Source organism: Toxorhynchites rutilus, chromosome 2 (assembly GCF_029784135.1).
Source record: "Toxorhynchites rutilus septentrionalis strain SRP chromosome 2, ASM2978413v1, whole genome shotgun sequence".
In the NCBI taxonomy this organism is placed as follows: Eukaryota; Metazoa; Arthropoda; class Insecta; order Diptera; family Culicidae; genus Toxorhynchites; species Toxorhynchites rutilus.
This window is the reverse complement of record NC_073745.1, coordinates 210603033-210618116: the sequence shown is the minus strand read 5'-3', so window position 1 is coordinate 210618116 and position 15084 is coordinate 210603033. Positions and strand designations below refer to the sequence as shown.

Sequence of the window (15084 nt, the reverse complement as noted above, 5' to 3'; positions counted from 1 at the left end):
AACTTCTCTGCGATTCTGCTGAATACTTCAATATAATCGAAAACTATTTGCAGAAATGCAATTTCGAATATTATACTTACGATAAACCTGGGAAGAGGCCCTATCGTGTAGTTATTCGCGGTCTCCCACTTGTTGACTCAAAGGAGCTGCAAGGTATTTTGAAAACCGAATGCAATCTAGAGACTCTATTTGTACATAAGATAAATCGCAAAGCTGAAGTGAATCAAGACGATGCGCAATACCTGATCCAATTTGCGAAAGGATATACAACCCTTAAGAAGTTGCAAGAGGTAGTATACGCTGCGAATCTTGTTGGCCGTTGGCAAGCGTATCGGAATAAGCGTGCTGACGTAACACAGTGCTTGAACTGTCTTCATCACGGCCATGGCACACGAAATTGCCACCTAAAAAGCAGATGTAATGATTGTGGGGCCGCCCATACAACTGAAAAATGTCCCACGAGTACCGATACAACTAAACGGTGTGCAAATTTTGGTGGGGCTCACCCAGCCACAGATCGCAACTGCTCTAAACGTACCGATTATACCGCACTAGACAGCAAGCAACGAATATGAATAGAACAAACTACTACTGGCCTTTTCGTTAGCCTCAGAAAAGGCCAGTAGTTCCTGAATTAAACTACAACGAGTTTCCGCCGATGTCAAATGTTTCGGAACAAGCTACATCAACCAATTCAGCTGGTTTCCAATTTCCAAGCAATACCGTAAGCTACGCACGAGTCCTCGATCCCCGTATCCAAGCTAGGATGCAAGAGCAAGCAGCCAGTACCGCCTCGATGCAAAACGAACAATCGCTCTTCAGTTCTTCCGAGCTGTGGACCATCTTTAATGAGCTATGTGGAAGATTGAATCAATGCAAATCTCGTTCGGAACAATTCAAGGTCCTAGGATACATGGGGTGAAAATATGGAGTCAATTGAGCCCCGCATCAAAATTTTAAATTGGAACGCCCGTTCTGTTCAGGCGAAAATGATTGAGCTAAATTGCTTTTTATCTCGTCACCACGTCGATGTAGGAGTGATCACCGAAAGCCGGCTTAACCCGTCGACTAGCTTCTCACTTCCAGCACATATAGTTATCCGGTTGGACCGCCCCAACTCAAGCGGTGGAGGTGTGGCGATCATCATCAGACAGGGCATTCGCTACGAAATTATTCCGCATCCGAGAACCACCGTTGTTGAAGCGATCGGAGTAAAAATACACACTTCCAGTGGAAACTTCACCCTATTTGCCGTCTACCTACCAAGGCAGTGTGTGGACAGTAACGGCACTTCTCAATTCTTCGTGGATGACCTACGTAAGCTTACAGATATGCAAACCAACTTCGTGGTGGCCGGTGATCTGAACGCGCGCCACATATTATGGCGTAATCACAGAAACAATAAAAATGGGGAAATTCTTGCGGACCATCTCAGCTCAGGAACTAGCGTTGTACACTTCCCGGATGAACCAACTTTCTTATCGCCAGCTGGAATAACCTCTACGTTGGATATATATCTGTCCGATCTGGAACTATCCAAACCGGTCACGCATAATGATCTGAGTTTGTACCACTCCAGGTCCGCCAGCGATGACCCGAGATTTTCATCATGTCAACTGGATAGCCTTCAGTCGTGTAGTGGATAGAGGCTTATCCGACGAACCGGACCTTTCATCCGTTGAAGCCATAGACCACCAGTTGGGCATCTTCGAGGATGCCATACACGCTGCAGAAGAAACATGTATTCGCCAAGTCCAAGTGAGAAAACATTTCACCAGAATTGACATTGACACAAGACGACTCATTCAGCAACGTAACACCGTCAGGTGGCAATTCCAGCGCACTGGCTGCCTTCAGAAAAAACAGGTTGTCATCTATCTCAACAGCGTGATAGGAGATCGAATGTTGATGATCAGAAATCAACACTTTACCAGCAGTGTACAACAACTAAGCGACTACTCGAAGCCGTTCTGGAAAGTGGCCAAAATTTTGAAGCAGTGGCCTTCTCTCATCCCGCCACTGTAGGATGACACCGGACACATTCTCGTAAAGCCTGCTGAGAAGGCGAATGAAATTGCAGATAGACTAGTCGAGGCACATACCATCGGCGCTGGCATGGTTAGCTGTCATGAACCAGCTGTGCTGCACACCATTCTGCAACTTGAAGAGCAGATCTAGGTGGAAGATGGGGTAAGTAATCCCTATCCTGAAACTGGATAGGGATTACTTCCCCCATCTGGAGCCTCTTCCTGTAAGGATCCATGCAACTCCAGAAGCTACAGGCCCATCACATTGCTATCGGCAGTGAGTAAAGTTTTCGAGCGGCTAATTCTCCAGCGACTGATTCTCCACATCGAAGAAAGAAATATCATTGTACCTGAAAACATGTTGGCAATTTGGCTTTCGAAAGGGGCATTCAACGGTTCATCAGTTGGTTCGTGTTGAAAACATCATTCGGCGAAACAGAGCGCTCTCCAACAACACCGCTATGGTCCTTCAAGACGTCGAGAAAGCGTTCGACAACGTGTGGCACAACGGGCTCATTCACAAGTTGGTCCAGATAAATTTTCCGGACTATCTCGTCAGAATGGTAAGAGAATATCTCACTTATAGAGCTTTTAGAGTCAATCTTCCAGGAGCCTCTTCAGAGCTAAAATTGGTCACGGTTGGTGTACCACAAGGCAGCCTCCGCGGTCCAATCTTGTATATGATATACACATCGGACATCCCGCCACTTCCAGATGGCTGCCACCTGGCACTGTATGCGGACGACAGTGTCATCATGGCAAATGGTCACCTTCCCTTGGTTTACAGATCCAGACTCCAGAGAAGCATAACTGCGTACGTGTCATATTTGAATGACTGGAATATTAAGGTCAATGAGTCGAAAAGCCAAGCCATTTTATTCTGACACCGCGATCACCGAAACTGCTTCCGCCTGCTAACTGCTTCTTCAAAGTAAATGACCGTCCAGTTGATGGTTGAAGGAAGTGTTCTACCTTGGTGTCACCATCGACGACAAGCAGCTATATAGATCCCACACAGACAAATTGGTAGTGAAGTGCACGAGGCTTACTCAGGCGCTTTATCCGCTGATATCCCGACGTTCACGACAGTCTAGACATAATAAACTGGCAGTCTTCAAGGCGATTATTGCTCCAGTGATTAGCTACGCGATGCCTGTATGAGGTGCGTGTGCTTCGACCCACAAGAAAAAGCTGCAGGTGATTCAGAATCGTCTTCTAAGAATGATCCTCGACGCCCCATACGACACCCGGATAAGAGAACTGCATAAAGCTGCCAACTGCAAAACAATCGAGGAACGTATTGAAGCATCAGTTGAAAAACTTGTCATGAGCTCTAGAATCTCGGAATATCCGCTCATACGAGCGTTGATAAATTAGGTTTATTGAAATTTAAAGTTAGGTTAAGTAGGATAAAAAATTAAAATATCATTGATGTAGGAATATCAAAATCAAACATTGAAAAAAAATCAATTCCATATTTGAAAAATATGTAAATTTTGTAATGAAGGTTGAAAATTGAAATGTATCACTTAAAAATGTATCCCAGAACAAATTGACAAATATAATATACTTTAATGAAAAAAAAGAACTTGTTAATACCAACAGAACCCCAATTCGCATGTGTTATAAATTTGCTCATGTTACGCTCGCGTATGATCAGAATTTTACTTCATATGCAAATACACCTTCTATATATATTTATATTTGCAATTGTTCATCGGAACACATCGTTCGTACATTTACATGTTACATGTTATCGACAAACTGAACGAACTGAAAACAACGACTGGGCGATTCAACCAAAAGTGATCAGAAATCTCATATAACTTTGAGGAGAGCAATCAAGCTCAAATGATGTGGCCGGGAAATCGAGTTTGAAGCTGAGAATCTCCTGTGGTCTTAAACATTTTCGCCGCGGCCAAAAACATAAATCAATTTTTAAAAACGAATATCCTTTATTTTCTTGAGTTCACTTTTCTGTTTTTAATTTAAAAAAAAACAAAAGCGCCCTGAGTAAATAGGTCCTATATAACAGGTACGAGCTGAGGTGTGCAGCCCGCGACACCTTGTTTGTGGCCCGCATGAAAAAAAGGTTTGAGAATCACTGATCAAGTCCTTTTTGTTACGCCGGCCAGAGCTTTCTGTTGGTAGCCTTATCTATGCGATTGTCCAGTGATAATATAAGTTTGTGTTGAAACCTGTTGATATCATCACTATCCATGATGTTGTTATTTGAGATACAAGTGCTCGCCTAGACACCACCTGTTGATTCATTTCGTGCGTTGTCCTTTATCACCACGTGGTATCCAGGGTAACCGTTGCCACAAAACAATGGGGATGATATTTTTCCAAACAGTGAGTGAAAAATCAATATACGTTGTTGAGCATCAATTTGATAAGACGTAAAAGTTTTCTGGAAATAAAAATGCAGTTAAAGTTTATGAAAACCGTGGTTGAAGCGCAGGTAGGATCCATTGCTGTTATTATTAGTTTCCGATTTGAAAGATCGACTTTCCTCCCTCAGGATTATTTGTACCGCGTGGCAGGATTGTGTTGGTCTCCGAATAACCAGAAACTAGCGGTGGCCACCGCGGATCGTACTATTTTGCTGTTTGACGAAAATGGTGAACGAAGGGATAAATTCTCTACGAAACCAGGCGATCCCAATGCCGGTAAGAGCTCGTACGTTATCCGGGGGATTGCTTTCAGTCCCGATTCGAGCAGGCTGGCGGTCGCTCAGAGTGACAATATTGTTTATGTCTACAAGCTGGGAGAGACTTGGAACGAGAAGAAGGTTATCTGCAATAAGTTCCCACAGGGCGCTGCTGTTACATGTGTATCGTGGCTGTCCGGGGGGATGATCATCGCCGGGTTGGAGGATGGAAAAGTGCGTTCGCTACATTGTAAGAATAACAAATCGAAAACGCTGTATGGTGCCGAGAGTTTGGTTGTAGCGCTGGCTTCGAATTCCAGAGGAACAGGCATTCTATCTGGACACGAGGACGGATCGGTTATTAAGTTCTACATTATTGAAGAGCCGGGAGAATCTTCCGGGCGTATTCTTCAGCATCCTGTCGCACCGGTTTCTTTAGCTTGGCCTCAAAGCGGTATACTGGTGGCAGGATGTGACAAAAAAATTTGCTTTTATGATACATTAGGGCGATTGATGCGAAATTTTGACTACACAAGAGATGATATGGAGCGTGAGTTCTCGATTGCTGCATCGAGCCCGAACGGACAAGCCGTTGCTGTCGGTAGTTTCGACAGAATTCGCATTTTTACATGGAGCCCACGTCAAAACACTTGGACAGAATCCCTCTGTAAAAGCATACCGAACTTGTACACGGTAACAGCCATCGCCTGGAGAAAGGATGGTTCGCGATTATGTGTTGGATCACTCTGTGGAGCAGTACTTGCGTACGAGTCTGTGCTTCGTCGAACTATTTGGCAGGACAAGTTCGAGTTGACCTTTGTTGCACCCAGCCAGGTGCTGCTTAAATCGCTTCACGAACCTTCGTTCACGATGATGGTGGAGTCACAGCTGGGTCTTGAGATAGATGATGTTCGTATAATGGGCAAGGATAGCTATTTGGTGGGACGAACCGAGGATTCGTTGATTCTCTGTGATCTTATACGTTCGTTAACAAGTGAAATACCGTGGATAGCTACCGGTCGGCATGAGAGATTTTATTTTGAAAATCCTACCGTAGCCCTGATATTTAATGCCGGAGAATTGTCACTCATCGAATACGGTGATAATTACATTTTGGGTTCGGTACGAACCGAGTTCGTCAATCCACATGTCATTTCCGTTCGACTAAACGAGCGTGGCAGCTCAAAAAACAATAAAAAGCTTGCCTATCTGCTCGATATGAAAACTGTGTGCGTTGTTGACTTGATTCTTCAATCCACGATCACTCAAATCGCCCACGACTCAAAGATTGATTGGCTGGAGTTGAGTGAAACTGGTCACAAACTCTTGTTCCGCGACAAGAAGATGCGATTGATACTTGTGGACATCTCGTCCGGAAAGAAGCAAAGTCTCCTCGCCAAAGTCTCCTTCGTGCAGTGGGTTCCCTCGAGTGACGTTGCCGTAGCCCAAAGCGATTCAAATTTGGCAGTTTGGTACAATATAGATTTGCCGGAGCATGTGACCATTCTTGCGGTTCGGGGAGATGTGTTCGATGTGATTCGGGAAGATGGCAAGACGGAGGTACACACCCGGGAAGGAGTTTCGGAACATGTTTACAATCTGGATGAAGGATTGGTCGAGTTTGGGACTGCTGTAAATGATAGCGATTTCGGAAGGGCGATTTTCTACCTGGAATCACTTGGGGATAGACCTGCAGCAAAAGCTATGTGGCATAACCTAGCTAACATCGCCCTAGCTCAGCAAAATCTACGGGTGGCGCAGAGATGTTTTGCAGCGTTGGAGAATGCATCCAAAACATTCTATATCGGTGAAATGATTGCAATAGCGGAAAAATATGAGGAATCGACGGGAAATCCTGGGATGGGCTGCCCTGAAGTAAGAGCAAGGATGGCGCTACTGGGAGGCGATTTGAGGTAAATATGAGGTTCAGTGAACAGTTGGGGTAAGTAATTTATATTTCACTAGCTGACCCGGCAAACTTCATCCCGCCCAAAATTTGTTTTTTGTTATCAATACCTTCAAACATTCACGTTTTCTTACTATGAGCAAGTTCATGGGTCCAATCGCAGAACTGTTCATTGATTCATCTTCTAATCGACCCCGTTGAATTTACCTTTTACGATAAAATTCCTAGTATTTCTACCAATACTCATCATTATAATATTAGATTATTTTCAGACACAATTCTCGTTCAAGATTTTTCAACCACTTGCAAATAACATGTTTCTCCGTTACATTAAATTAATGTTTTATATAGAAATTATGATAAAATAAAGACAGCCCTAAACCGAATAATTCCTTCCTCGAGTTCTGCTCTTATCAACACATTCGTCGATACTTTTTTATTGGTATAGATAGAAAAAGATATAGGAGTGCGTTTCATCACATTAAAATCCATTTCCAGTTTCGAACAAAGATCAATTTCGCTAGCGCAAACAACAAATGGACTAACAGCACTTGTCACTGTGTAATTGAAGAACATATGGGAATTTAGTTTACCGAATTTTCCCTTTTTCCTTCAGAGTTTTCCGAAAATTTTCAATTGCCATGTTTGGTTGGAATATTTTTGGTTGAAATATGTGTAATCTTTTTATGTGACTCCCTCTCCATTCCAGAGGAGGGAAGGGTGTCATACCATCATAGAAACATTTCTCATACCCACAAATCGTCACATCCCAAATTTGGCTCCATTTGCTTGATTAGTTCTCGAGTTATGCAGAAGCTTGTGTTTGTGTGTCTCCTGTAATTTATGTTTCATTTGTATGGCAGCTCCCCCTTTGAGAGGGGGGTGGAGAGTCTAACCACCATAGAAACAGTTATTGCACCCTAGAACCTTCACATGCCAAATTTGGTTTCATTTGCTTGATTAATTTTCGTGTAATGCAGAAATTTATGTTTCATTTGTATGGCAGCCCCCTTTAAGAGAGTGGGGGGGGGGGTTAGTCTAACCACCATGGAAACATTTAATGCACCCTAAAACCTCAATATGTCTAACTAGGTTTCATTTGCTTGATTAATTCTCGTGTAATGCAGAAATTTGTGTATCATTTGTATGGCAGCTCCCCCCCATCAAGAGAGAGGGGGAGGAGTATCTAAAAACATTTATTGCACCCTGAAACCTCCACATGCCAAATTTGGTTGTATTTGCTTGAATAATTCTCGAGTAATGCAGAAATTTGTGTTTCACTTGTATGACAGCCCCTTCTTAGAGAGGGGGAGGGGTCTCAAACTATCACGAAAACCTTCCCCGGCCCCAAAACCCCTACATACCAATTTTCATGTCAATCGGTCCAGTAGTTTCCGAGTCCATAAGAATCAGACAGACAGACAGACAGAAATCCATTTTTATATATTGGGTTGGGGGAAAAGAAATGTCGTATATTGTCAATATATGGCAGCACTTAAACATATCTTTTTTTGTACTTATCGCATCGGGTCATACTATACGACTATTTAAAGACGACAATCTGTGCTTCAAGGGTCGTTTTGACATTACTGTGATTGTCCTTTTCAGTCTCAAGTTATAGCGCGTCAAAAATGGAGTCCACCAAGCAATAAATTCGCCATATTTTACGTTTTTACTATCTGCGAGGTAAAACTGCAACGAGAGCGGGTAAAAAAATTCGTGTAGTTTATGGACCCGATACTGTAACGAACCGCACAGCACAGCGTTGGTTTGATCGATTTCGTTCTGGTGTAGTGGCTGTCGAAGATATACCCCGTCCTGGTAGGCCAATCGTCGTGGAAACCGATAAAATCGTTGAAATCATCCAAGTAGAGCACTTGCTCGATTGGCCAGGAACTGCGTATAGACCATAAAACCGTTTGGAACCATTTGCAGAAGATTGGATTCCAAAAATAGCTGGATGTATGGGTGCCACACGAGTTGACGCAAAAAAAATTGTTTAGACCGAATCAACGCCTGCGATTCACTGCTGAAACGGAACGAACTCGACCCATTTTTGAGGAAGATGGTGACTGGTGATGAAAAGTGGATCACGTACGACAACCTAAAGTGAAAAAAGTCGTGATCGAAGCGCGCTGAGCCGGCCGAAACCATCGCCAAGCCCGGATTGACGGCCAGGAAGGTTTTGCTGTGTGTTTGGTGGGATTGGAAGGGAATCATCCACTATGAGCTGCACAACTATGGCCAGACCCTCAATTCGGTTCTCTACTGTGAGCAGTTTGACCGTTTGAAGCTGGCGATTGACCAGAAGCGGCCAGAAATGATCAATAGGAATGTAAGGGAGGGATAATGGAGTTACCTTCTAAATGGCAACAAGTTGGCGAACAAAACGGCGCATATTTGACTTAAATTGGATAATTTTAAATATGTTAAATAAAGCGTCAAATTTCGATCAGAAATACGACATTTCTTTTTCCCCAACCCTATATATATAGATGGTGTGTACTACCAAAACGTTGGTGGCATGACTAGTAGTATTAAGGATTATTTGCTAGCCAGTTCTGATCTATGTTACGAAATAGATCACGACAACAATGGAAGAATTCTGGACCTTTTCTTCGTTAGCAGTGACTCAGCTCTAGTTATTTCAGCAGCAGCTGCTCCGCTAGTTGAAACCGATCCTCACCATCCCGCTCTGCGCCTTGTTTTGGATCATGTGCTTCAAATCAATTCCGCAAAATCGCAACTGCAGTGTACTATGCTTTCAAAAAAGCTGACTATAACGCCATTTGTAACGTCCTGTCTACTATCGATTGGGAAGATGTTTTAGATTGTGACGATGTAGATACTGCAGTTCAAATGTTCTAAAATTCACACGTTCAAACAATAGATGAAGAAATATGTCTTATTTGACAGTTTAGATTCGATAAAGGCGAAAGCCCCAGGCCAGGCGGCTGGAAGCATGAACAGTATCTATTGTCTTGATACTGAAACAGGCTATCACACGCAATTTGAAGAGATTTTAGAATAGGTTCTACAGAGAAAACTCGGAAAACAAAAGTGTTAGAGATCGAAAATTTAATCGTGTATTTGCTCAAATCAGTGTTGTCAGAAGTCGTACTGCCAACCCTATGCCAACACAGTGTCTCTAGAACGCCACTCTCTGTAGTTACTTTGCCATCATCATGCTCATTCTTTCGAAGAATCTTTTGACCAATCTGGCTCGGCTTGATCAGATCCTGAAAATAATGAAATTTCACATCAACATGTTATAACGTCCATGATACATCTAGACCTCTGATGTTTCGTATTATAGTATTCCAGGGATATCTAAGGTAAGTTCATAACCAAGGTCACACAGATGTTTTGTCAACCATAATCTTTGACAAGCTAAGTTTCACAGAGTTGTGAGCTACGCTTCCGTTGAGGACAACACCAACGTCTGCTCAACAGGTGAAATGACCACCCAAATGACACACAGATTTCAACTTACACTAAACATATTAATCAAAAATTCTACGGAAACAACATCCTCCGCATGGGTTCATGAAAACCGTAATTGGTTCGTGAGAGACAATTGCACAAGATAGCGACTGCGGCTGTTGATATTAAGACAACTCACCAGCGAAGTGCAGTCGATGTTGCCTTGAAGCAGATCCCCAATGAAGCATGCCATCGCGGTGTTACGTTTCACCTCCAGTAGTTCTAGGTGTATAAGCATACAGCGACCTTAGTAGTTGGGTAAGTTGTGGATTTCATTCCAAGGAAGGCGCCTCAGAGCGAATCGGATGAACTTCCGTTGAATACCTTCGATACGGCTCATCTCGTTTTGATAGTATGTACACCACACTACAGCCGAATGTTCCAGGATAGGTCGCACTAAAGAACAGTACAAAGCCTTCAGGCGATATGTATCTCTGAAATCATTAGCGAAGCGGAATATAAACCCAAGCCCGCATAAAGCTTTTGACACCACATAGGCGACATGATTCTTAAATGTAAGCTTGGAGTCAATAAGTAATCCAAGATCCTTTATAGTTGATTCCCGTTTCAAGCTTATGCCCGATAGGACACAGCATGAGCATTCCTTTCTCAACATAGTCTTCTTTTAGATCGCTACACTTGACCCAGCGATGGTCCAACTTCTTTAATCCATCTGAAAAATACGTTTTCCCGAGGTCTGCAAAGTAGGCCTCCGAGGCGGCGACTCATTGAACTCATATTTCTGCCCGGCGAGTGACTTTTTCAAGTTTGAAAAAAAAGTCGTACGGGGCCAAATCTGGTGAATACGGTGGATGGGCGAGGTCCACGAACTGTAATCACCTCCTTGCTCTCATCCATTGATATTTGCCTGCACTTTTAACACAGATGAATATATTTACGCCTGAGCGTATCCTTTGTGCCAGAAACTTCTTCTTAGATATTTTGTCGGGCACCTGTCACTGACGAGTAAACGAGAAATTTTGTATCGTTTTTATTGATGTGACTATTGCATTAGATTTAGTAGTGCGGATGAATATAGACAAATCATTAAGACCAAGTGTAAGTTAGATGGTTTCCAGAAATAAATAAGTAAACTGGTCTTCACAAATATATGGGAAAATAGAAATTCTCATTTCAAGATTATTATAACAAATTAACTATTACAAACATTAAAATTCTCTATATTGCAATAGATTTTTAGGAAACGTACAGACAGATTGGTGCAAGAATCTCTTAAATCCATCAAGAAAAGACTGAATCTGCTCTGATTTTTTTTAAATTTGTGCCCCTAATATATTCTTAAATATATTTAATCTTACGTTAAAATAAATTGATTTTTACTACATATATATTAATACTAATATTTTCAATTGTTTACAATGTTTCCTTTCCAGGTCTGCCGAACGAATTTACATCGAGCAAGGGGATATTGAAGCAGCCTTGGACATGTACAAAAAGCTTCGCCGGTGGGACGACGCTATAAAACTGGCGGAACGTCGAGGATACCATGGGTTGGAAGAGCTCAAGACTCAACAGATGGAGTATCTGCTGAATACGAACCAAGAGGAAAAGGCAGGTGAAGTGCTGCAGGAACGGGGAGAAAAGGATAAGGCGATGACGCTGTACATGAAGGCCAACAAACCGGTAAAGGCAGCAAAATTAGCTCTGAAGACGCCCCATCTATTGTCCAACGAGAATATTGTAACGCGAATATCAGCTTCACTGGTGAAGTCCGAGTTGTTCGAGCTGGCAGCTGAATTGGCATACAGAACCGGTCAGCAGGAGAACGCGATTGCTCTTTATCGGAAAGGAGGAGCCTACGCACGTGCCATCGATTTGGCTCGTTACGTTTCTCCGGATGCGGTTATCAGTCTAGAGGAGGAATGGGGCGACTGGTTGGTTTCGAAGCGTCAATTGGATGCCTCCATAAGCCATTACATCGAGGCTGGTTGTACCGTTAAAGCGTTGGAGGCAGCGGTAGGGGCGAGACAATGGCGTAAGGCTGTTCAAATAGCCAAAGTGATTGATATTCCAGAGGAGATCCGAAAGTACGCCGTTGAGTTGGCTGAACATTTGTGCATGATTGGAGATGTGAGAACAGCGGAAGAACTTTTGATTCGAGCTGAGATGTACAGGCAGGCTGTGGATCTGTTGAACAAACACGGGCAGTGGGAGAAAGCATTTGACATTGCGGAGAAATTCCTAGAGGCAGACGAAGTACGCGACATGTTCATAGAGCTTGCTAAAGGCCTTGAAAAGGACGGTAAGTACAGAGATGCTGAGAAAGTGCTGCTAACCATTAGCGAACCTGACATTGCTATCAACATGTATAAGGAACTGGAGATGTACGATTCAATGATTCGGCTTGTCGAACGGTATCACAAAAATCTCCTTGAACAAACCCACATATCTCTGGCTCGTCAACTGGAGGGCAAAGGTCGCTTGAAGAATGCCGAGGTGCATTTCCTTGCGGCTGGTGATTGGAAAGCTGCGGTGCATATGTATTGCAACACCAATAAGTGGGAAGATGCACATCGTGTTGCTAAGCAGAAGGGCGGGGAAGGAGCTTCCAATCAGGTGGCTTTCATGTGGGCGAAGTCTCTGCCTATTGAAGGAGCGGCTAGATTGCTCACTAAGATGAATCTCACGGATAACTCAATCGCCTATGCCTGCGAAGCAGGACAGTTCGACTTCGCCCTTGAACTGTGCAAAGCTAGCGGAAAATCATCGGACGAAGTGCATTTGAAAATAGCTATGGCATTAGAAGATGATGGTAAGTTCACCGAAGCTGAGGCTGAATTCTTATTAGCGAATAAACCCAAAGAAGCCATTATGATGCACACCCACAGCGGCGATTGGAAATCCGCAATCCGTATAGCTGAGAATTATCTACCCGAAGCCCTTAAAGAAGTTTTGCTCAGCCAGGCTGCTTCAGCGTTGGAATCACGAAACTATCCGGAATATGAAGCGCTGATGGTACGAGCAGATCGACCGGATCTTATCTTGGAACATTACAAAGAATACAACATGCTGAATGATGCATTGAGAATTGCTAAGGAATATGTTCCATCTGCGGTGGCAGAGCTACAGAAGATGAACGCCAGAGCGAATCGAGGCAATGGTTCGAATGATTCCCGGTATCTCCTTCAAAAAGCATCTGAATTCGCCAGAGGCGAGGAATTCAAAAAAGCCACGGAGTGTCTCTTACAGATCAATGACGGGAACGCAGATGAAGCAACGGTAGGACGAGCCATGCTGCGTGCGGCAGAAATCTGTAATCAGTTTCTGGAAGGGCCAGAGGCGGTGGAAATTGCTCGTGAACTTGGTCCACGTCTCATAGAGATCAACCAAATCGGACCGGCAGCTCAGCTGTACTTGGCAGCTGAGTTACCTCGCGAAGCCGTGGATGTGTTTATTAAGACAGATAACTGGAACAAGGCCCGTCGACTGGCGAAAGAAATTGATCCACAGTTGGTGGTTTATGTGGATACTCAGCAGAAGTCTCGACTGAGAAATCAGGGGAATGTCGAACAGCTAGCAGATATCGATATCATGGGCGCATTGGATTTGCTCGCCGAACAAGGCCAGTGGACGCGCTGCATTGAAAAGGCAAAACAACATAGCGTCCCGGTGCTTCAGAGGTACTTGGCTCAATATGCTGCTCAGTTGATTCGTGATGGAGACTGTATTGCCGCATTGAATTTATATTTGGAACACGGAGTTCCACCCGTTGCGCAGAATTTCAACATTTATAACAGAATTGCACTGGAGTGCTTTGCGTTGCGTGAGCCGGATGGAGGACAAGTTTGGAAACACCTTCGAAACTTCCTCCTAAATTTGGTTCAAGCGTTACGTGGTTTGGACAAATCGGAAGCCGATGCAACTGACCGTTTCGAGCAACTGCTTATGATTGCCCATTATTACTGCACAAGAGCGGCATGCCGTCAAGCACCCGCCTTGCAATCGATTGCTGTCAAGATTTCCGTGGCAATGTTGCGTCACACAGATATCATCCCGTGTGACAAGGGATACTACGAGGCTGGAATGGACTTACGTGGGATGGGGCGCGAATCGGAGGCGTTCGTTATTCTCAACCACTATTTGGATGTGTGCGAAGCGATCGAGGAAGGATCCGGCAACCTGGTCGATCACTCTGACCTTTCGTCCACGGATTTCCCCAGTTCGGTTCCGATACCTTCGGAGTTGCATTTGAAGAACGAGTTAAACTTGCACGAGGAAATCCGCGAATGGGTGCTGGCCGTAAGTATGGATCAGAAGGTCGACCAGGTGCTGCCGACCGACGATCGTAATTTGTACGAGTCCAGCCTGGGTATCTCGGATCAGGCCTGCCTGGTAAGCGGATACCCGGTGATGGGTAGACAACCGGTTGTGTTTCAGCGTACGCATCGCTTAGCTAACAGAGATGCCTGGAGCAAGCTCACCGTGGCGGCAAGAATGGCTCCCCAAACGGATATTCCGAATGTGATTGAGTTCATTGAGGCATGGTGTGGTCCGGCTAATTTTCTGTCAGGATAAATATTTGCCTATCTAGCTTGATAAATATGAAGAACAAAGTTTGATGTTGTTTGAATGAATTGCAAAATAAAAGGTATAACTTACATATTTCGTTTAGGTAGAAGAGCTGTTTAAGTTTATCGTTAAAGAAACGTCCTGAATGGAATTATCCCTATTTACGTGTTACACGTGTTACTTTCAGTTATTATTTTTCTACCTCACGTTGAGATTCTGATACTTATTCCTCATAAGCTTTTCAATATGAATTTTTGGTAATCCCATCTCAAGTCTTTCGCCGTGAAAAATAGGGCTTTCGCGTACTCGTCACTGACGTCACGTACTACTGAGCTAGAGATGCATTAATTTTGTAGTCTAATGTCTATATATGTCTGATTCATAATTTTTCTCCAATTAACTCGGTTCGTAGCTATCTCTCTCCAATTTCGCAGGCACCCTGTGCTCACCATGTCATGCTCCACTTGGTCTAACCACCTTGTTCT

At 43.7% G+C, this 15084-nt stretch overlaps 1 protein-coding gene across 1 annotated transcript; it reads left to right on the top strand.

The window, feature by feature from the left end:
• Window positions 1-4398: 4398 nt before the first annotated feature.
• LOC129770133 (intraflagellar transport protein 172 homolog) lies at window positions 4399-14677 on the top strand. Its single transcript, XM_055772777.1, has 3 exons — window positions 4399-4491; window positions 4552-6593; window positions 11464-14677. The coding sequence occupies exons 1-3, from the start codon at window positions 4453-4455 to the stop codon at window positions 14603-14605; spliced, it is 5223 nt and encodes a 1740-aa protein (XP_055628752.1). The 5' UTR covers window positions 4399-4452; the 3' UTR covers window positions 14606-14677.
• Window positions 14678-15084: the final 407 nt, after the last annotated feature.